The sequence below is a fragment of the Scyliorhinus torazame genome, chromosome 13 (genome assembly GCF_047496885.1).
Source record: "Scyliorhinus torazame isolate Kashiwa2021f chromosome 13, sScyTor2.1, whole genome shotgun sequence".
NCBI lineage: Eukaryota > Metazoa > Chordata > Chondrichthyes > Carcharhiniformes > Scyliorhinidae > Scyliorhinus > Scyliorhinus torazame.
Window position 1 is genome coordinate 16979839 of NC_092719.1, and position 23384 is coordinate 17003222.

At 47.7% G+C, this 23384-nt stretch overlaps 1 protein-coding gene across 4 annotated transcripts in view; it reads right to left on the bottom strand.

Annotated features, from left to right (window-relative positions):
• Positions 1–23384, bottom strand: part of plxna4 (plexin A4) — a 776634-nt gene that overhangs the window by 143122 nt on the left and 610128 nt on the right. For all 4 annotated transcript variants that reach the window (XM_072471113.1, XM_072471112.1, XM_072471111.1 and 1 more), the window contains exons 14-17: positions 21954–22071; positions 19098–19234; positions 17440–17604; positions 11737–11830 (exon numbers count right to left, since the gene is read on the bottom strand). In XM_072471113.1, coding sequence (XP_072327214.1) covers positions 11737–11830; positions 17440–17604; positions 19098–19234; positions 21954–22071 — 514 coding nt within the window. The remainder of the gene's footprint in view (positions 1–11736; positions 11831–17439; positions 17605–19097; positions 19235–21953; positions 22072–23384) is intronic.

Consider the following 23384-nt stretch of genomic DNA (forward strand, 5'->3'; position numbering starts at 1 on the left):
GAAATGGATCCCACTCACACACAAACAGCCTGTTTCTTTTTAAGATAAACTTAACACAAACATTACCCAAATAAAGTGAGCTGGAGATTTTCTTCAAATCATTTAGAGAAATAAGCAAGACGATATGAAGAAACTGAACAGAATCGTCTGTTGAGCTGACTAAGTGCTATTGAACCATCCTGGGCAATTAGACGCATTGCTACTCAGGCTATTGAATCTGCTTTCAGCAAGGACAATTGCAGCTCCAGGCAACAAAATACCACGTTAAGGCCTTAGGCTGTGACAGAGACGGAGGCTTTCAGACAAGGAGCAACAGAAAAAAAAATAATAACAATTTGCATTTATATAGAACTGAAACAAATCCTCATGATATACCAAAACACTTTATAACCCGTGAATTACTTTTGAAGTGGTCCCTATTGTTGGGTAGGTGGACACAGCAATCATTCATTGCGTAAGTAATAAATGAAAAATTGATCGGAAGATTTGCTTTTGGTTGCGCAGGTTGAGGGAGGAATATTACCCAGAACACTGGAAACTGTACTTATGTGAAACATATGTCCACATGAGCAGACGGACAAAGTGGGGGGGAATTTCAGAATGCGTTTTCGTGAGTGGGGGGGGGGGCAAGAGGAGAAACGTTAGAGGGGGTGGGGGCGGAGAACCCAGCAGGAGTCCCAAAATGGCTTTTACGCCGGTGACACTTTCTTTTGAGATTGACCTCGCACCCCCCCCTGCCAATGCTGTAATGGGATTCCCGCCATGAAAGGCTGGGAGCCCATTAACATACATTTACATCCACTCAAGGGGCCTCCCTCTGTATCATCTCCTGCGAAATGAATGCCACCCCACCCCCACCCACCGCCGGCGTTACATCACATTGCGGGGTTTACAACAGTTTTGACAAACGGCCTCTTGGCACACAGAACCTGTCAGGGGCGCACAGGGAAGTACAGTACCACCCGGTGATGGGGAAGGGGGGGGGTGTAGGGGCGTCATACCCGGGAAGTGCCCTGGCAGTTACCGATTACTATCCCTGGCTTCCATTGGGGAGGTTGGAGGGGGCTTCCATGTCTGTGAGCAGGTTTCTGTGCGGGGTGTTACTTTTCTCGCGTTTATTCTTTTACATCAGGGCCCCCCCTTTATAAACGGCTCCCCGATCTGTCAGGGGTCGAGGTTGCTGGCGGGACAAGCTCCGAATGAACCCATCCTGCCCCGCCAGCACAACGTCGCGGGACCCACCTCCAGGATTTTCTTTCTCCCAGAGTGTTCAAAAATCCGGCAGGAAAAATCGGCAGTGCGTTCGGCGGCGGTGGGCCAAATTCACCTTTTCCCGCCCGAGTCGACAGGCAGAGGAAGAAAAATGTGAAATTTCCGCCCAGAGTCTCCACTTAACATCGCATCCAGAATATGGTCTTTCCGATAATGTAGCTCTCCCTTGGTATTACATTGAGGTGGGGGTTTAAATTCATAATTTTCTGACTCAGAGGGGAGAGTATACTCCCAGCTGTGGCAATTTGACCCCACAGGTGTTAAAAGCTGGTTAAATTTAACCATGTCATCATAGAATCCCTACAGTGGAGAGGGAGTCCATTCGACCCATTCATCGAGTCTACACCGACCCTTCGAAAGACCACCCTACCTAGGCCCAATCCCCCACTCTATTCCTGCCACTCCACCCTAAGGGGCAATTTAGCATGGACATCATGAAATATCTGATCCTATTTTATTTTGTTCAAAACCTTAGTTTGGATCTTCACTGACGAATAATGTTTGAGTGATTCAATTGGTTCATCTAAATCTTCCTTTTACAATTGGCAGGTTCTGACTGGTGGATCAAGGGTATTTTGTTTCTTCCTAAGTATTTAGTAAATTGTCTTGGTTATTTTCGAGATGATTGTCTTGCTCTTGGTTTACCCATTACCCATCAGCGTTCTGAGGCTCTCAAATGTTTCTGTGTACCAGGTGTTCACATCTCATTTGATGGCACAGAAGGAACATCCATCTATGCGACTGCAGCATTCATCCATGATGAAGGCATGCCCCTGATCAGATTCAACGACGTTTATGAGAAAATTCTCACGTACACCAAAAAAAAAAAAGATCAACACCATGGTCCCATTCTGAGTATTCTCCGAATTCATCATCAGTCTAAATGGTGATTGGCCATTTTCCAAATTCGCTTCCTCCCCGAGTGCCCTACATACTGAACCCAAAAAACATCCGTTTGGATGTTCCCAGTTTTGCTGACCCGTCATCTGTTGGTGTTACTCCTCCACTCGCGTTCTCAGACTTAGCAATGCCTCCTAGCTTTCGGGCAGCATAGTGGTTCAGATTCCGTCTTCTAAAAGCCCACCACGAAAACCATGAATCTGCCCCAAGGTCAGTAGCCGCGGTGCCCTGATTCACGGTGACTTTCAGCGAAACTGGCAGTTCTGATTTTATTCTTAAAAAGCCGGTGAAGCAGGAAGCTGCCCAAAGGTATTTCCCCACTTTCAGCTCTCAGTATTCTTTGAAAACAAAATCATTAACTGTCAGTTGAACTGTTGGCTGCTGAGAGCGAGAACTGACAGCAGAATAGTGATTGGTGGAGCAAAAAAGGTGTGGGGAAGACAGAACTTCAATTCCAATCACTGATTCTGTTTCTGCCACACAAGTTCTTCCTTTTGTTCTTTGATTTATTGTGATTTTCCTGTGGCTTTGCGTAATGTTAGCAGTTCTTCTTTCCCGTACATTGTTTGGTCTGTGAATATCATCTAGTAATTCACCACATTTTATGTATGAAAAGAAAAGAAAGTGAATGTCCTGCTGATGGTTTTGTTTTCAAGTGCTCATGTCACCTTCCCTTGAAGTTACTAAGACCTGTTGAATACAACCTATTGTGGAAATTAATAAGACCCAAGACCCAGGGGGTGTGGGGGTTCAGGTCCCAGGGGGTGTTGTGGATCTGGAGCCGGGGGGGGGGGGGCAGTCACTCAGCTCTGTGGCAGGCCGGCTGGCGTCCACTCCCGCAGCACAAACCACTCCCAGGGAAGTCGGGACTTGGTTTCCAGTCACACAGAGTTCTCTTGAGCGAGGCGAGTGAGTGCTGCGCCATTGTTGCTGGCGAGGGAGGGGGCAGCAGCAAGTGGATGGAACCGTTCCCTCCCTCTTTCCCACCTACAATCCTCCAACAAAGAAACAAATTGCGCTGCAGCACGGAGCTGTCTTTATTTTCTCTACAGAACAAGTAGTCAAAATATATCAAAAGTACGTGAAACCAGAAAGGACTGCTTGGCAATCTGGGCAGCAAGTATTAAATCTTTCCCCCAAATTAGAATTTACTGGCACCATGCACATACGGTGCAATGTGCAGAACACGAGACATCACCAAAGTCATCCTGCACAGTGCTATAAATAACCAATGGGATATTTTCCTGTCAAAACACGATGTTGGTTTGATTAATACTTGCAATGGGATCACCTATAGGTCGCACACAAACTAACATTGCATCGTATCGCTGCTGCCCCTAATAGTGATGACCCGTGCTGCATATATATCGCATCATATTTGCAACCAAATGCCAACAGTGGACTTCAGCATTTTACTGGGACTCTTCTGTGATTATTTGGTGAAAGGGGAAAAAAATAAGACGTGCATGACCGAGAGGGAGAGTTAAAAAGGAGGGGAAATAAGAGGCCCGGAAACAGAGCAGCACAGCAGCACAGTGGTTAGCACTGTGGCTTCACAGCTCCAGGGTCCCAGGTTCGATACCCGGCTGGGTCACTGTCTGTGCGGAGGCTGCACATTCTCCCCGTGTCTGCGTGGGTTTCCACCGGGTGCTCCGGTTTCCTTCCACTAGTCCCGAAAGACGGGCTGTTCGGTGAAGTGGACATTCTGAATTCTCCCTCAGTGTAGCCGAACAGGCGCCGGAATGTAGCGACCAGGGGCTTTTCACAGTAACGTCATTGCAACGCAAGCATACTTGTGACAATAAAGATTATTATTATTATTAGGACAAACAACAGCGCCCTTGATTTCTCTCCCTGGCCTTGAGGGGGGGGGGGGGGTTGGGGGGAGAGGAGCTCAGCGGTTAAGAATGGCCAATAAACCCGTGGTATGGATAGAGTGGGCTGCAGCCACGGTACCGTATCCTCCGTGAGTTACAGGCTTCAGGACAACAGAACGTGGGTGGAACACATAGTGGGTGAAAGTAATCCCTTGAACACGGAGGACCGGCAGAAAGTCAGTCGATGCACAGCCAGGTATGGGAAAAGAGCTGTGATTTGCTCAGTCAGTTTCCACTGGACCATGTGGTGCACTGTCCTTCTCCCTAATGGGCTAAACAATGGGAAATTACAGCAGAATCTTCGCCGTAAAGAGACAGTAATGTCAGAGTAACGAAAGCATCATTTCCTTCACCTCCACAGTGAGTGAATTAGGACCATTGGCAGCTCTCCTGCCTCTAGATGGGAGTTTAGATTATAAATAGATTCCAGCATATATTGATAATGATGGAACAAAAGTGAGTTATAATGTGGGACAAATGAGCAAGGGATTGGTTTTGATGCAAAAGCAGCCAGGAGGTACCCGAGCCATTTGCTTTCTGTTATGTAGCAGTTTCAGGGGCATCAACGTAATTACACTTGAAATAAAGACTGCCCGTCTCAGCCGAGGTTACAGTGGGATGTACGGAGCAGGTTAACACGTACGGCAACTGAACAGGGGATGTGAAGCTTGGAATATACGGAAACACAATCACGCCCAGGCACTCCATCGGAGATGAACTCGAACCAATCCATAAATGTCTGCGCCACACTCTCACACAGATACTAGATGCCAGACCTCATATCAAAGTGCATCCATCAGCACAAACATAGGACTAATGAAATCTACTTAATACAACAAGCGAGCCGCACAGTACCAGCATGCTTATTTGAAAAATGATAGCGTCGATTTCAACAGGACGTAATCACCCCCCCCGCCTCAGGGAATCATTGGGATCTGGAAACACTATAAGAGAAGGCGGAGATAAGAGACCTCTAAAAGGGTGTTGGGCAGGTACATGAGAATGAGGTACTTAGAGTTACGGACAACAAGCAGTGCAGCACGGTAGTGTCATATTATACACCAGTATATCATGGAGCAGGCACACACACTGATGGACACACAGCAAGACCAATCAACATACACAACACTGCAGCCAATCACCAGTTAGAGCACACTCACTATAAAGACAGAGGGCATCAGTTTTCCCGCTCATTCGGGATGCAGCCTCTCAGAAGGACAGAGCTTACAGCTTACAGCACAAATCTTCACCATGTGTTGAGCGCATAGACTGGTTAGGATAGGCATAGGTCTTTAGTTTAATCTAACATCGTGTTAACCCACAGTGAAAGCTTAATAAAATAGTGTTGTACTATTTTATGTGCTGGTGGCCTGTATGTGTTCCACGGATCCAGAGCACCCAACACATCAGGTAGCACAGTGGTTAGCAATGTTGCTTCACAGCTCCAGGGTCACAGGTTCGATTCCCACTTGGGTCACTGTCTAAAAAGTGCGGAGTCTGCGCTTTCTACCCGTGTCTGCGTGGGTTTCCTCCCACAGTCCAAAGATGTGCAGGTTAGATGGATTGGCCATGCTAAATTGCCCTTAATGTCAAAAAAAGGTTAGGTGGGGTTACTGGGTTACGGGGTTAGGGTCGAGGTGTGGGCTTTGCTGGGGCCGCGCTTTCCGGGGGCTGGTGCAGACTCGATTGGCCGAATGGCCTCCTTCTGCACTGTAAATTCTATTCTGTTTATGAGCTGCCTTTTCAAACATGGAAGACAGAAACGATGGGCTGACTGGCCTCCTCTCTGCTGTATCTTTTCTCTGTTTTTATGCCTTCAACCAAAGCAAATCCTGCCTCCAGTGGCTCAGTGCAGGACTGAGTTCCTGGTTGGGGGGTTCCCCAGTCATGATCTGCATTGCGGATATCCAGTCTCAACCAATACATCTACAGAGTAACCATCGATGGTCCCAGGGCCCCTCTGATCAAGATTGGGACATCAGGCGAAAGGGAAATTTCCCCACTCCCAATCGCCAGCGGGTGATTGCGGCATGCTTGTCAAAGTCGGGCGAGAGCGGGATTGAGCTCAGTTGTATGACGGCCACCCTCAGACAAGCCTCACCCGCCAGATGCGGGGCTCACAACTTGGTCCAGATACTGGCGGGTACCGGCTGGTAACAAACCACAATTTGCCCTTATTTAGGCTTCCTGAACATTGGAAAATACACCAGGAATGTGATTGTGTTCCCACGTTTGCCGTAGGCACAAACGGCGACACGGCATCAAAGTCCCGCGGGAGTGAGACAACTAGAAACGCGCTGGTGAGCTCTCGTTTTCAGATTCTCCATCCCCCCCTGGCTGGTGACATAATGAGATTCCCGCCCAGAAAGGTTGGGAACCTCATAATCCTAACCCTAACTAAGTCTGAACTCAAAATTTCCCAGACGGTAGGATTTGAACGCACCGGATTATTAGCCAGTGAAATAACCACTCCCCAATTAGATTGAGGTCGACCGGCTCAGCCTAGTTCCCAATGGGCACAAATTAGTGTTCGTTGGTCGAGGGATATGATTCTCGCTTTGGGTGTTGTGGTTGCACAAGGTCCCATGTTCAAATCCCGGAGGAACCCTTTTAATATTCTATTTCTCAGAGAGGGATAGGGCACAAGAAAGTACAGAGGGTTTTAGCCAAGGCTGGTGTCATGACCGGGACAGGCTTGGAGGGCCGAAGGGCCTGTTCCTGTGCTGTATTGTTCTTCGTTCTAAATTCGCAGCCAACGACATGCTTAATTTGGCACCAATTTGCAAGCTCGAGGACAAAGTAACTCTTGCTCAGTGAGGCCATGGGATGTCTGAAGTGAAGAGGGCCACGCTGATATTGATAAAGCAAGGGGAACTCTCCTGTGTTTGGGGCTGAGGTGAGCTGGAGTTTCACATTGGAGCCTGCCTCTCTCCGCCTGACCGAGAGGCAGCCTGACTCTGATAGCAGGGTAATGAGGAAACACTCTCATTTCCACCGCCGATATCTCATATCTGGGTGTTCACAGAAAAAAAATTGCCACAATAAACCCTGATGTTAAAACGTAACATAAAGGGCAGCTTAGCCAATTTGAAGGCTTTTAAAAATTAGAATACAGCAGGAATGATTTACAAAAACAGTTTCTGTAAATAAAGGCAGTCATTGATTTTTTTCCCCCTCTCTTTTCTGATAACACGTCGATCATTTTCTCTGATAAAATGTTCTGTACTCAATAATAATCAATTTGTTCATGGTTCTGATTCAGGACCAATCACAGGACTCAGCATCCGAATCACTGCTGCTGACACCGGAGAGAGCCAACGGGAGAGGGAGGAGCTCCGTCTTTCAATTGTGTCAAATGTAATACTGCTCTCTAATCTTACAGTCCGCTTACAACCAATTGGGGGAAATTGGGCGAATCGTCACCTTCAGCCGCTCGATACCTTTACAGCATTGCTTACAGCTACCTCTCTCTCTGCGCGCAGCGGGCTCTTGTTAGCCTCGCAGGCACTGTTGGGCTTCTCAGCCCAGCACAGGAGGAGGCCATTTGGCCAATTTTACCTGTACTGGGTCTTTGGGAGAGCTGACTATTTAGTCTCACACACAGCCTCCAGCCTCCAGCCCCCACCCGCCTGCCCCCCACCCCCCCCTCGCTCCTTCACAAAGTCTGATTACCACATTGCTATTAGTGGCTGCTTGCTGTTCGCCAAATGGTTATCAGGCTTCTTGCATTAAGACATTGACTACGCTTCAAAGAGTACCTCATTGGCTGTAAAACACCTTGGGATGTCCTGTGGTCATACAAGGCACTGTATAAATGCACAAATTTATTTCCCTCTCTTGGTTGTTGAGGACTATCTGACACCCCTGCCCAAGGGCCATTCTTCATGTGAGCAAAGGCACCAGGGATGGGCTATTTGGCCAATGGCAGCATCACAATTCAGCATATTCCCTGTTCTCAGCGAGCGGCTTCACTCCAACATGAGCTCACCCAGTGACACTTGGGAATGGGAATTCTGAATGCCCCTTTCCTCTCTCCACCCACTGTGGCCGAGGGAACACATTGCGGGAGAGGTCAATGGCTCCATTTTAATTGCCCACCCAGCATGGTTTCCAACAAGCAAGGGGGGTTAAAATTCCCTTATTTGTTTTTGTACTTTATTCTGAAATTGGTTCATTGTTATCACATCGTAATAAACTGCCTAGCCGATCAACTCATATTTCCCGCAACTTCAAACAATATCAATATCACTGCTGCTCCAACAAAAATGCCCCAATAAAAGGTTCTCTAAGTTGATGGTAAGAGCCCCAAGGTTTGGTATATGGTCCTTCTCCTGAGGCACAATATTCCCTGCCAGCTGACACAGTCTTGTGGAGATGGTCAGAAAAACAATTTGCATCAAAACAGAACCATTGACAGAATGAAAAAAATCACAAAGCACACAGGAATGTCGCCAAGCCAAAATTTGACAAAGAATTACATAAGGAGATATATAGAACAGGAATCAAAAGTTTGGTCAAAGCTATTGCGGAAAGTAAAATTCATGTTGTCGGGGGTAACACATTGGCATGGTTGGAAGGACTGATTGGCTAACAGGAAACAGAGAGTAGGCATAAATGGATATACGGATTGAATTCCATTTGCCATTGATCAGCCCACCTGACCAGCCTGTCGATATCCTCCTGTAATCTAACGCTATCCTCCACACTACTTACCACCCCACCAATTTACGTATCATCTGTGAATTTACTGATCAACCCTCCAACATTTATGTCCAAACTATTTATCTAAACCACAAACACCAAGGGCCCCAACACTGATCCCTGCGGGACCCCACTGGCCACAGGCTCCCAGTCAAAAAAACATCCCAGACTGTCACTGTCTGCTTCCTGCCCCTCAGCCAAGTCTGGATCCAATTTGCCAAATTTCCTTGAATACTATGGACTCTTACCTTCTCTTTCCCTTGTGGGACCTTATCAAAAGCCTTGCTGAAATCCAAGAAGGTTACGTGCAATGCATTTCCCTTATCTACACACTTGGTCATCTCTTCAAAAAATTCAGTCAAGCTTTTTAAAATTTAGAGTACTCAATTATTTATTTCCAATTAAGGGGCAATTTAGCGTGGCCAATCCACCTAACTTGCACATCTTTGGGTTGTGGGGATGAAACCCATGCAGATACGGGGAGAATGTGCAAACTCCACACGGACAGTGACCTGGGGCTGGGGTCAAACCAGGGTCCCCAGCGTTGTAGGCAACAGCGCTAACCACTTCGCCTTGGTGGCACCTGAATTCAATCACGTTGTTCAAACATTAACCCCCTTAACAAAACAATGCTGACTGGTCTGGATTAATCCCTGCCTCTCCAAATGTAGATTAATTCTGTCCCTCAGAATTGCTTCTCATAGTTTCCCCACTACTGAGGTTGGATTGACTGGCCTATAGTTTCCTGATGTATCCCTTCCTTCCTGCTTGAACTCCCTTGGAACTCTCTTCCTAAAAAGGGGGGGATGGAAGCAGAGCCTTTGAACATTTTTAAGGCAGAGGTGGACAGATTCTTGGTAAACAAGGGGGTGATACTTGATCGGGGGGAGGAGTCGGGATTCAGATTTGTGGTTACAATCAGATCAGCCATGATCCTATTAAATGGTGGAGCAGGCTCGAGGGGCTGAATGGCCTGCTCCTTGTCCATAGGCTTTTACGTAGGCTCTCCACTGAGACAGACGTTGAGTGAGTTGAGCCCTGCTTTAGCCTTGGACACCCCTGGCCCCAAGTAACGAATTTGGCCAATATCTTGGCCGGGATTCTTCTACCCTCCGCGCCGGAATCGCACCTGGCGCGGGGACGGTAAATAGCCGATGACACCGGAAATCCGGCGCGACGCCGTTTCCGCGATTCTCCATGGACCCGCCAGTCGCACCCGGTCGACGCGGCGCCGGTCGGGGGCCGTTGTTAGAGGCCCCCGTGGCGATTCTTCCAGGAGACTGGCCGCGTTCCCGCCACATTCCTGCCGGTGTGGTTTACATCTGGTTCCACCCGGCGGGAGCTCATGGTGTGCGGTTGGTCATAGAACATAGACATACAGTGCAGAAGGAGGCCACTCGGCCCATCGAGTCTGCACTGACCCAGTTAAGCCCTCACTTCCACCCTATCCCGTAACCCAATAACCCCTCCTAACATTTTTGGACACTAAAGGCAATTTAGCATGGCCAATCTACCAACCTGCACGTCTTTGGACTGTGGGAGGAAACCGGAGAACTCGGAGGAAACCCACGCAGACACGGGGAGAACGTGCAGACTCCGCACGGACAGTGACCCAGCGGGGAATCGAACCTGGGACCCTGGCGTTGTGATGCCACAGTGCTATCCACTTGTGCTACCGTGGCCGCCCTGGTGGGGGGAGGGAAGATCAGACTCCGGGGGGGCCTCCACGATGGCCAGGCCCGTGATCGAGGGCAACCGATCGGCGGGTGCGCGCATTCCGGGGGGGGGGGGTCCCGTCTCCTGCGCCAGCCTGCTGCAGGGCTCCGCCATGTTGCGCTGGGGCCGGGCGCGAAAACGGACCTGTGGTCCGAAGTGCAGGGTCCCGCATCGACAGCAGGAGCTGCGGGGCGCACGCCGGGGGCCCTGCGACCCCTCTTAAAACCGGAGAATCACTCCGGACATTTTTCAGAAAAGTCCGGAGTGATTCGCGCCCATTTTTTGCCAGGCGTGGGGACAGAGCCCCATTAGTGGAGAATTCCCGCACTTATTTCTGGGATTAAGCAGTTTTGTTGCCAAGTGGGTCCTTGTGTGAAGGTGTCTCTCACAAACCCATTGTTGTGGTAAAGGGTCGACAATTTTCAGAAAGGAGATGGGGTAGTTGCTTGAGAAAGGGGACTATACAAAGAAGGACTGAGGAGTGGAATTAAGTTCAGGTGGATCATAGAGAAACACTGGTCAGAGTTGCTGGATCTGATGGCGCTGAATTCTTTGATCTGACACCTGATGGTTCTATAATTCATTGCTCATTTCAAAAAAATCTGAACAATCCTCCATCTTATTTATTTCACTGGGGCTCACTAACAATTTGCCCCTTTCGGAACGCTTACCCGCAAATTCTTTGTTCCCTCATGAACATCTTCCCGAAACACAGCCTGAAGACTGACGACAGAACTGGTTCTAACCGGTGAAGTATTTGTCATACGGTGTGGAAACCTAAATTCAGCCACTAAAAAGGAAGACTTGTGTTCATACTGTGCCTTTTACAACTTTAGGATGTTCCAAATGGGCTCTGCAGCCAATGCAGGGGAATCACTGTTGTGAGGCAGGGAACGCATCAGCCAATTTGCACAAAGCAATCTGCCACAGGCAGCAATGCGCGAGAATGGTCAGATAATCGGTGTTATTTTTAAACCATGATGTTTGGTTTAGAGAGCGAAACATTGGCCAGGACACTCAGGACAAGGTCCCTGCTCAACTTCAAAGCAGTAACCACCCGATCTTTCATGTTCACCTGATTAACCTCTCACCCAAAAAACAGTGCCATTGACAGCGCAGCACTCCCTCGGCGGGTGTTGTGCTCATAGTCACTGGAATAGACGAGAACTCGGGATGTTCTGTCTCGGAACGTTACCCACCGAGCCAAGATTAACACCTGTATTTGAGGTCTAGGTGGCAAGTCACCACTTGAGACAAGCTGAATGCTTACGTTGATTGTTTCCATGCCGTTGTGCTTCGCCCGGATTTTAGGATTCTGGATGATGTCCAAGTTTGATCCCCAGACCATAACTGGTGTGCTCCCGCTGAGAAAGGAAAGGGAAAGAAAAACTGCTTAAACACACAAACAGGTCATTTTTGTATTTGTCCAACGCTACTAAGGCCAGCATTTATTGCCCATGTCTAGATACGCTCGAGAAGATGGTGGAGAGCAGCTTTCTTACACTGCTCCAGTCCGTGTGGCACGATGATCAACTCTTCCGAAAGAAAATAAGGGACACTTTAACCGTGGGACCAGGGGGAGGGGGTGAGATTTGCTGGTGACCATAAGAATAGTTTGGAGTGGGGGGGGGGGGGGGGGGCAATATTCACAAAATAAACCAAGAGTCAATGGTAAGAGGAGACCTTCAAGCTCAGTCACTACCCCAGGCTGTCCTAGAAAACCAGGGGACAGAAGGCACCCCAACCAACAGTGAAAATAAGAGACAATCCCTTAAAATGTGTGAATTAGTCGCACTACCATGTGGTGCATGTGCTTCTATGATGTTGTTCTGAAGCTAAATCCATGACTTTGAACATCCAAGTCGGACTACTGTGTGACTTTGAGGGGGAGCTGGAGGTGATGATGTCCCCCCATGTACACGCTGCCCCTGTCCTTCTAGGTGGTGGAGGTTGTGGGTTTGGCAAAGTGTTGCCAAAGAAAGAATGGCATATGTTGTGATTACCGTCATTTTGGGTTTGCCATCTGTGTGATCTCTGCCGCTCACAGCAATTAACTTAAAGGAATGAGATTGTAAAGTCAGAGAGGGAGAGTAAATCTATACTGCTCCTGCGCATGGTCCAGAATAGGTCCAGGCTGAGTTGCCACTGCACCTATCCTCTGCTTTTCCGATCAAAGTGCATCACCTCCCATTTATCTATGCACCAGTTCATTTGACACTTAACCGCCCAGTTTTCTAGTGTCTTGTTGCTTTCAGTTGCATTGCTTGTCAGTCTTCGCCAGCCCCCCGCCCCCCCCCCCCCCCCCCCCCCCCCCCCCCCCCCCTCAGTTTGGCATCATCTGCAAATTTTAATTTTGGGTTCCTAATCCTGAAGTCTAAATCATAAGTGTCTACAGTGACCAATCGTCGCCCCAGCACCGAGCTGAGTGGAACATCAACCTTCCTCCACCCTGAACGATTGTAGTATTCCTGGTAGTGACCCCCCCCCCCCCCAAGACAGACAGTGCTTGGGCTGCAACTAGAACATTAGCAAAGGGCACCTGGCCAGGCCCAAGATTTAAAAAAATAGAAATGCTTTGGGCAAGTTCACATAACAATTGTTCAGTTGCCCCTATTCCATTCCAGCCGGTGTTACGGACTTTGAGACCCTGACATAACAATTTTGCTTTCGAATCGTGCTTTTAATATAGAAACATATCCAAAGAGCTTTCACAGGTTAAAGAGGGAAATACATGCCAGACCAAGGGAGAAATACGGAGGAAGCTAAGTTGGAGAGATGGATATTGAAGAGAGTCTTGAAGAAGGAGAGGGGCAGGTATGGAGAGGTGAGGGGATTAAAGAAGGGAATTGTAGAGTCCGGGGACCGAGGCAGCTCACAGCAGCGAGGGGGAAGTTCACGAGAGGCAAGAATCGGAGGGGTGAAAGGTTTGTGGGATGAGAGAGTTGCAGGGCTAGAGGTAACAAGAGAGGTAGTGGAATAGAGCTAGTTCAGCAGAGAATACAAGGTGAGTGTACAACAAAGGTAAAAGTGAAGGCCATCGTTGACCCGGCAGCCACTGGAGAAATGAAATTCAGGCCGGGACATGAACCTGCAGCAGGCTTGAACTGCGAAGCCAGCAGCGCACTGGAATACCGTCCTGAAGCCCAACAGGAACAACTCCACATCGCAATCTTGTTAAACGCCACTTATTTCCCTGTTTAAATAACTTTGAGTGCTGAGAGAAAACAAACGGAGAAGCTGCAACGGAGCAAAGAGACTGTTCAATGCCAATCGGTGGAAAATATGGACTATAAACAGGTGGACAACAGCAAGGCATCCCGTGCAAAGTAGGTAATTCAGCTGAAATTGTGATCCAGGATTTGCCTGCTGTCAGCAATCGATTCGGGGATTCTGAGCTTGCGGCACAGATCAATAATGCAAATTGGGGAAGAGAAACAAAATGTTGGCTGGAGAAGGAACTGAAAAATCCAAGATCTGCCATGTAAGCAGAATGAGCTTGAAGGGAGAGCCTCACCATCACAATCATCATGCGCCTATCTCAAAGGTTTCCTGTTAATTACCCATTTTCTGGGTTAGGGAATGGACCATTTTTCCCTCCATGTTTAATGTTACTATTGAACATTCCCACAGGTAGAATGAGTTAGATAATCCCACTGTACCTTCTCCCAGGGTGCCATAGCCCTAATCTAGCACAAGCCATTGTCCAAACCGATTGGATTTAGTCTCAATTGGCCCCTAATTACTGGAGTCTACTCAGAAAGCGATTGTCTTAATCTCATTTCACTTCAATTCCTTCTTGCTCAAGCAGCAAGAGGCTTTCAGGGGCCAATGTAAAGCCTTCAGTCTGGACTGGAACGGTCACCATGGTGAATGTTCAAATTTGAAGATACTGAAGTTTTAAAAAAGCAACACTAGGAGTTGGAGGTGCAGCCAGTTGAAAGCTCGTCATCCACTGATGAATAGAATTGCAGAGTAAATGATCAGGGAAAGTTACTTAAGCAGGTGCACAAATGGGTTCAAGCAATAGCTAGATATGTTTCTGGTGACAAACAAGGGGGCTTGAGGGATAAGGAATGGGGTTGGGATGAATAAAAAAATGGGTAGATTTGTTGAGTCGAAAGACTTTGGGCTGGATTCGACAGTCCCCCAGCCCCTTCTCAGCAGCGAGCCGTTCGATGGTGATGGGATTTTATCTTCCCGCCACTTGTCAATGGGATTTCCCATTGAAATCACTCCACGCCGCCGGGAAATTCGCGGGCAGGAGTGGGCTACGGACTGCAAAAGTGAATCGCAATGGCTGGAGAATTCCGGCCCTTTTAACATCCTGAATAAATCTGTTTTTGACAAAAACATGTCAAGATTGATGAGAGCTTAATTCTTTGAAGGGTTAAGGAACAATGGATCTTGGTGACTGAGGAGGAGGTTCAGCCCTTACTTCTTGCTGTGCTGCCCAATTACATCTTCACGTGGGTGATGTCTGATGTTTTCATTTTGGTTTGTAACATGGAACAAGGGAAGGAAAATGGAGGCCTTCCACATGCTCCCATCCATACTTTCCATCAAGGTCATCACATACAGAATCACATAATTGTTATGGTGCAACAGGAGGCCATTTGGCCCATCGTGGCTGCACCAGCTCTCCAAACGTGCGCTGGCAACTGAGACACTGATCTACCCTGCTTAGTTCCACAAGAAACAGGTTATACACTGTGTCCTAAAAACAGAACCACTTCAAACCTTCATAAACCAAGGATATCATCAGCCCAGCGAAGGGGGAAATTATCTGACATAATCTCAGGAATCAGGAGGACGCTCTTCTTCCATCCTTCTAACCCTAACCCTTCTAACCCTAACCCTAAACCGCGCAGCCGTGAAGGTAGACCACACAGACCCATCGATAGCAGTGCACTTTTTTTGACAGTTGCTACTTTAGGCCTCAAGTTTCAAAAAACCTATTGGACAATTGATGCCACCCTTCACTGTCATCTATTCACTGGGAATCACCCTGCATCGCTGCAGTTCAGCGGTACAAGCAAAGGCTTTCACAATGTGTGACAGCCCATCATCGCCAGGGAGATTAACTTAAAGAGAGGAACATTTGAAAGGTAGTTGTTGAGACTTGGAGGCATTCCACAGGCAGCTGAGCATAATTAGGATGGAACTTTAGTTTGAGAAGGTAAAGGGCAGGTAACATGTGGTTAATTTAAGGGAAGCGCGCAAACGTGTTGGAGCTCTTGTGGCGCAGTGGGTAGCATCTCTGCCTCTGAGCCAGTAGCTCCCGGTTCAAGCCACACCCCAGGGTTTGATGGCCAAAGAAGGAGCATTCATAACGCAGCCAAACAGGTGGAGTATTGACCTGCAAAATCCTTCCAATGCACCAATTGCTGGCCTTAAGAGCGGGAGAGACCCCTGACCAGCCATACTTGAGGCACAGTGATGCTCTCAAGCCATAAGCCTCTGGTGACAGACTAGTGACATGTTCCAGGTAAAACTCGCTGTCGGAACAAATGTTACAAGTTACAGAGGGACATAGATAAGCTGCAGCGCTGGGCTGAGAGGTGGCAAATGGAGTTTAATGCAGAAAAGTGTGAGGTGATTCATTTTGGAAGGAATAACAGGAAGACAGAGTACTGGGCTAATGGAAAGATTCTTGGCAGTGTGGATGAGCAGAGAGATCTCGGTGACCACGTACATAGATCCCTGAAAGTTGCCACCCAGGTTGAGAGGGTTGTTAAGAAGGCGTACGGTGTGTTAACTTTTATTGGTAGAGGGATTGAGGTTCGGAGCCATGAGGTCATGTTGCAGCTATACAAAACTCTGGTGCGGCCGCATTTGGAGTATTGCGTGCAATTCTGGTCGCCGCATTATAGGAAGGATGTGGAAGCATTGGAAAGGGTGCAGGGGAGATTTACCAGAATGTTGCCTGGCATGGAGGAAAGATCTTATGAGGAAAGGCTGAGGGACTTGAGGCTGTTTTCGTTAGAGAGAAGAAGGTTAAGAGGTGACTTAATTGAGGCATACAAGATGATCAGAGGATTGGATAGGGTGGACAGTGAGAGCCTTTTTCCTCGGATGGTGATGTCTAGCACGAGGGGACATACGTTTAAATTGAGGGGAGATAGATATAAGACAGATGTCAGAGGTAGGTTCTTTACTCAGAGAGTAGTAAGGGCGTGGAATGCCCTGCCTGCAACAGTAGTGGACTCGCCAACACGGAGGGCATTCAAATGGTCATTGGATAGACATATGGATGATAAGGGAATAGTGTAGATGGGCTTTGGAGTGGTTTCACAGGTCGGCGCAACATCCGAGGGCCGAAAGGCCTGTACTGCGCTGTTATGTTCTATGTTCTATTGTGCAGGAAGAGAAAGAACAACAATGCAAAAGTGTCAAGAGGTAAAAATCTGAAGTATTTTGACAGAGTACGATGGGGGGAAGAGAAAAGGCACAACAAAACGAGGTTGACGGACGGAAAGGAAATAAGAAAATGGGAGGGGGTAACAATGAAATGAGATCGATTTTGGGAGAGACACATAACAGGACAAAAAAAGAACAAGAGACAGATTGAGGAGGAGAATGGTGAGAAAGGAAGATTGAGAGTGAGTTAGCCACAGGTAGACAGACATAGAGAGGGAGAGAGGGGCAGACATAGAGAGTAGGAGGGGCAAAATAGTGGAATGTTGTGGGGGAAAGGGATGAGAAGGCAAGGAGGGTGAAGGGGAATGAGGGGCATCAAGGTGGAGGGAGGGAAAAAAGGAGGGAGAGAAACAAAAGGGACAGACTGAGAACTATTTATTAAAATACTTGCTTATCTTTCAGTCAACCATTTTGACAAAGGATTAGAAACAAAATATTAAACATCAAATCTCTTTACGGCTGCTAACTGCCTGCAATTTCCGCTTCCATTTCAGATTTGCAGGAATGTTCTCGGTAGACACATTGTAGGTTCACTGCTCTGGTGGGCTTCACTTACCTGACTATACTCCATTCTGGTTCAATCTTAATGACAGTGGGATCGTCCACATATATAAACCACAGCTCCTTCTCAATCCTCGCCTTGTCTACTCCCACCATCACACTGATGTTACCCTTTTCTTGTGCAGAAGTGGAATTGCAAATAATTCCCCCAGCAAACCTCCTAATGGGCAGAGAAACAAGAAAGTAGTTCAAAAAAACAATAACGACTTGCATTTACATAGCACCTTAATCCAGCATCATGACCCAAGGCCCTTCACGGGTACATTATTATCAAACAAAAGTTGAGTAACCTCGAACTATGTAAGGAGATAATAGGGCAGGTGACCAAATGCTTGGTCAAAGGCATAGGTTTCAAGGGGCATCGTAAAGGAGGCGAGAGAGGAAGGCTGAGATGTTTAGGAGTGGGAAGACCAGAACTTCGGGCCTTGGGGGCTGAAGGTATGGCCACCAGTGAGGGACAGATTGAAATCAGTGAGGGCATGAGGCCAGATGTGTCAGAGGATGATGAATTTGTGGAACTCGCTGGCCCATAGTGCGGTGGAATCCGAGTCATTAAATGGCGTCAGGAAGGAGATAGATATATTTCTGATTATAAAAATGGGTTAAAGGGAGAAGGGGAACAGGTAGGGAGGTGGATTTGAGGCCAGGAAGAGATCAGCCATGATCTGATTGAATGGCGGAACAGGCTCGAAGGGCTAAATTGCCGACTTCTATTCCTAATTCCCATGTCCTTATGATCCTGAAGGACCATAGAGATCTAGGAGGGTTGTAGGACTGGAAGAGGTTGCAGCAGTAAGAAGGGGTGAGGCCATGGAGGGATTTGAAGATAAGGATGAGAATATTAAATCTGGGATACTTAAGATTACATTAAGCGCCCTGATCACTGCCCTTAGCAACACAGTTCACCACAATTTACCATCCCTCATCATCTGAGGAAGAGACATTCCAGGGGCTTTTCACAGTAACTTCATTGAAGCCTACTCGTGACAATAAGCGATTATTATTATCTTTCCCATAATTCTTCACCTCAACATCAATTAGGTTATAGATCATAGAATTTACAGTGCAGAAGGAGGCCATTCATCCCATCGAGTCTGCACCGGCTCTTGGAAAGAGCACCCCACTTAAGCCCACACCTCCACCCTATCCCTGTAACCCCATCTAACCTAAGGGCAATTTATCATGGCCAATCCACCTAACCTGCATATCTTTGGACAGTGGGAGGAAACCGGAGCACCCGGAGGAAACCCACGCCGACACGGGGATAACGTGTAGACTCCGCACAGACAGTGACCCAAGCAGGAATCAAACTTGGGACCCTGACACTGTGAAGCCATAGTGCTAACCACTATGCTACCGTGCTGCCCTAAGTTATGAATCAGTCACTGAAAGATCGAAAGTGTACATCACCAAAGGAAGCATTTCAAAGTATCATTTATTGCATAATAGTGTATGTACACTCTCACATACACACCCGCCAACACGCACATACACGCACAGACAAATAACATTCTCCAGACCGACAGCTAAGCTTGCACGTTTAAGCAAGTTTAGCGATGTCTGCCGACATCAGTATAATCAGTGTAAGTGACAATTTAATGCAACGCCAACTTTAGGATTGACCAATTCCTGTTCTTCACAGACAGCCCATACCTGTCAAACACACACGGCTGTTCTCCAAACATGACTGAGACATTGCTTCCGGCATCGAGATTTCTGCCCCGAATGGTGACCATAGTTCCCCCCGACACAGGGCCTTTGTTTGGCGTCAGGCCTGTTAGAGTTGGGATCTGGAGTGGATTCAAAATCAAAATTATACCAACGTGAACCACAATCGACAAACCTGTGCAGAAATGTGCTCATGAGCTGAGGTACTGGAAGATAAATGTTGCTTCAAACACGAAATGGAGTGGTCAGGGCGAGTGAGAAAGGACCAGATGAAAGAAAGAATAAGGTTCGATCACAGTTAGCTGGGTAGCCCCCCTGTTCATTCCTATTCTCATCTAACATTTAAATTTATTGGGTTTTTTTGGTAATGTTTTTGGCCAATAGATTTTCCCAATTTCTCTTTCATATTCACCCAGCAGGCGTCAATTGGACCGTACTGATGAAATCTGGGCTGGGCTGAATGCAGCCTATTGGGGTAGGAAACATGGCGGCGGGGCCCACCGAGTCGAGGGAGATGCCCTGCATCAGTCTCGCAGCAACGGGAAATCCTCCCGCCATTAAGCTGGAGGTGGGAATGGACCCACTGGGCGAAACTCTCCCGCTGGCGACAGGTTGTCAATTAGGCTCATTATTGAGCCTAATGGCACCAATTATGCCCCGGGCTCACTGGAAATCGCCGGCGGCTCTGGGATTAAATGTGAGTGGCACGGATTTCCAACAGGTGGGCTAAACCAGTGAAAACTAATTTAAATTTCTGCCCTGGCCTTGGAGGCACAACATCACTCATCCTTTTGTTTGGTCGGGAACCACTTATGCATCACTGTGATAGAATTATCATAGCTGCAAATTGCTCCATTAGATAAATTAAAGGATTAGATTTTTCAGTTTTATCAATCCCCTTGTTGATGATTGAGTTATGAATTTTATACAATTACAGGGGATCAGTTCTGCCATGGTGGAGTTTCTTTTTAGCACCTTCCTCAAGGGACATCCAGAAGATCTCTTTGTGCTCGATTTTAACACAATCGTTAACCCATGTAGGGCAACACGGCATTAGGCCTGAGGAGGACAACTTGGGCATTCTTAGATACTGGAGGGTATACTGCAACCATTTAAAAATCTACAGTTCCACCATTTTACTGGATGAGATGAATTCTTCAGTTCAGACTATGCAATTCTCAAGTGTAACAGATATTACAAGGACACAGTGTGTCTCCGAGAAGCCAGTTTTCAGGCAGAGAAACTGCATATGGTACAAGCAAGGTCTCTTCTGCAATGTGTAACAAGGTACCATCGTGATGGCCCCGGTAAGTCTGCTGGTAGCAATAGGGAGATGATTTGATGGCTGCACCCCAGATATCGGGCCACCGATATCACCAATTGCAAGACAACATACGTGCCTTTGTAACGATTGGATAGTTTAATTAAGCATGGGGAACTTTAATGTGATTGGTTAATTATTCTCATATACTATGCATGATATAACCTTAATTGACAGTCATGATTGGACATAGATAACTGGTAACAAATGATTGGTATATGCTAATTTCTTGTAATCGAATCTCAAAATGTAACTGTTTGTATCACTTTTGAATCTGGCCTTTTTGGTTTCCTAATTAGAATGCTAAGATCCCTCGCTGTAGCTTGTAAATAAAGACTAGAGCATCCGGAGGAAACCCACGCAGAAAAGGGGAGAACGTGCAAACTCCACACAGTCACCCGAGCTTGGAAATGAACCCAGGTCCCTAGCGCTGTGAGGCAGCAGCGCTAACCACTGTGCTACCGTGCCACCCCAACAGATCATCTGTGGAGAGCCGGGCAAATGGATTACATTCAATCTCCCAAAGGGTAACAGGACCAATATCTCCCATGTGTCACCAACAACTGGATCAAAGACCTGGAGTGTCCACCTGCTCCCACGGCCCTCCTGGCTTTGCGAACCCAGGCACCTTGACAGTACCTGGATGGCAGTGCGAAGGTGCTCACGCTCCAAAAGGAGGGCTGGGGGCCACCTTGCCATATCCCTGACCACCAAGGGGCCTTCGATGGCCCAGGAGATCCCCCAAGTGCCGTGACACCTGGTCCACGTTTGTGTGGGCCAATAGTAATCAGTGCCCATGTAACTGCTCGTTGGAGAGCCGGTTAGATGGTGGGAGTCTGTAAGGTAGAAGGTCCTTTCCTTTAATGGGATGGAGATTAGCCGTAACTGGTGATTATTGGTTTCTCGCCATGCAGGTTCCGGATCTCGCCACCGGGAGCAGGCTAGTTAGGTCGGAAACCGATGGGCACCTGGCACAGTTCCCAATTCCAGACTCCCCTGCGAGCTAACCAGCTTGTTCGGACCGGGCCGTTAAATAGCGGTCACTGTTTTTAGTGATGTTGACTGAGGCATAAATATTGAGCAGGCACTATGGGCAAATGCTCTCGTCTTCAAAATAGTGTCGACGGATCCTATGCAGCAATCCGAGGGGGCAGACAGGGCCGCATTTTAATGTCTAACTCAAATGATGTACCCCTGACAGTTCAGCACCCTCTCAGCAATGCACTGGGGTGGTAAGCCTTGATTCTGTGCTTAAGACCCTGGGGTGGGACTTGAACTCGGAACGTTCCGACTCAGGGCTGAGAGTGCTGCCCATTGAGCCACAGCTGAAAGCCTGGGGTGTAAAGAAACATCTTGGTTCAGCAATTTCCCCCTGTCCATGGAATTGAAATGAAGTTAGACAATGAGAAGTGTGGTAGCCCATCACGGGGCTCCCATGGGCTTCAGGGCTTCATTGCCGAGTCCTTGCCAAGTACACATTCAGTGGAGGACACCCCACTTCAATTTGCAAACTCACTCACCACAAAGCTGTAGAGCTGTGTTGACTTCGCCATGAACTCCTGCTTACACTCTTCCACACATACCTCCACAAATCCAGCGAATTGACTGCGAGGGGTGACCCCCATCTCGCACATGATCCTTTGAGGAAACAAAGACTGAATTAATGCTGCCCATTCCATCCCTGGCGTGTCACAGTGCTCCAATACATCAAAATGTAGCGCAATACTCAGAGGCCACACAAAAGTAAACTAAAGTCGCCAGAGTCCCAGGTGACCAGAGGCTGCTCGCCCCTTTGAGGGGGAGAGCTGACTGGTGGTGATTTAACCTGAGGGTCACCATACCTCAGGCGAGGGGCAATGTTGAGAAGGCGGGGCCTTCATGAATAACCTTGGCCACACTTGTGATAATGGGAAGAACATAAATAATCATGAGTTTGACAAGAATACATTTCAAATAAAGACCGGAGATACTTATTTCATGAAAGATCATTGACGTGAAACGTTAACTCTGCTTCTCTTTCCAACAGTGCTGCCCACTCTGCCACGTTATTCCAGCACATTCTGTTTTTACTTCAGGTTTCCAGAATCCACCATATATGGCTTCTGGGGTAATAAATTGACATTTATGTTTGATACATCAGCCTTTAAACCTTTCTCTCAGAGCTTATCCTAAAGTGGTACAAAGGGTGCTTTGCAAGGGAGGCACAACCAAGTTAGCACCTTAGTTGGTGTGGCAGGAAAATGGGTCCATTCCTCTGCTCCACCTACAAGTTATAAGATATAGGAGCAGAATTAAGCCATCTGGCCCATTGAGTCTGCTCCGCCATTCGATCATGGCTGATCTCATCCTGGCCTTAACTCCACCGTCCTGCCCCTTCTCCGTAACCCTTCAACCCATCGCCAATTACAAATCTGTCCAACTCCTCCTTAAATTTACTCACTGTCCCAGCATCCACTGCACTCCGGGGTAGCGAATTCCACAGATTCACAACCCTTTGGGAGAAGTAGTTTCTCCTCAAATCTGTTGTAAATTTGCTACTTCCTATCCTAAGACCTTGTTTTGAGTCTTTTTAGTTTGTTAAATCATTAAGACGGATCAGGTTCGAAATCCATGAAGTTTCATTCATTGCCTCAATATTTTTATATGTTGGCTCACTGCTTCCACAGCTCCAGCACTGGCTGGTGCTGTATATCAGCATGAACTTAGTGTCAATTATTCAGCCGGTTCACTAGGTGGCAATGTTTTCGGTGTTTGTCCTCTAGTTTCCATGGTTACGCACACTGTCCGCGATGGTGGTCATAGAATCCATACAGTGCAGAACAGGCCATTCAGCCCAGCGTGTCCTCACCAGCCCTTGGAAAGAGCATCCTACATAAGCCCACGCCTCCACCCCATCCCCATAGCCCAGTAACCCTACCTAACCCCTTGAACACTAAGGGGCAATTTATCAT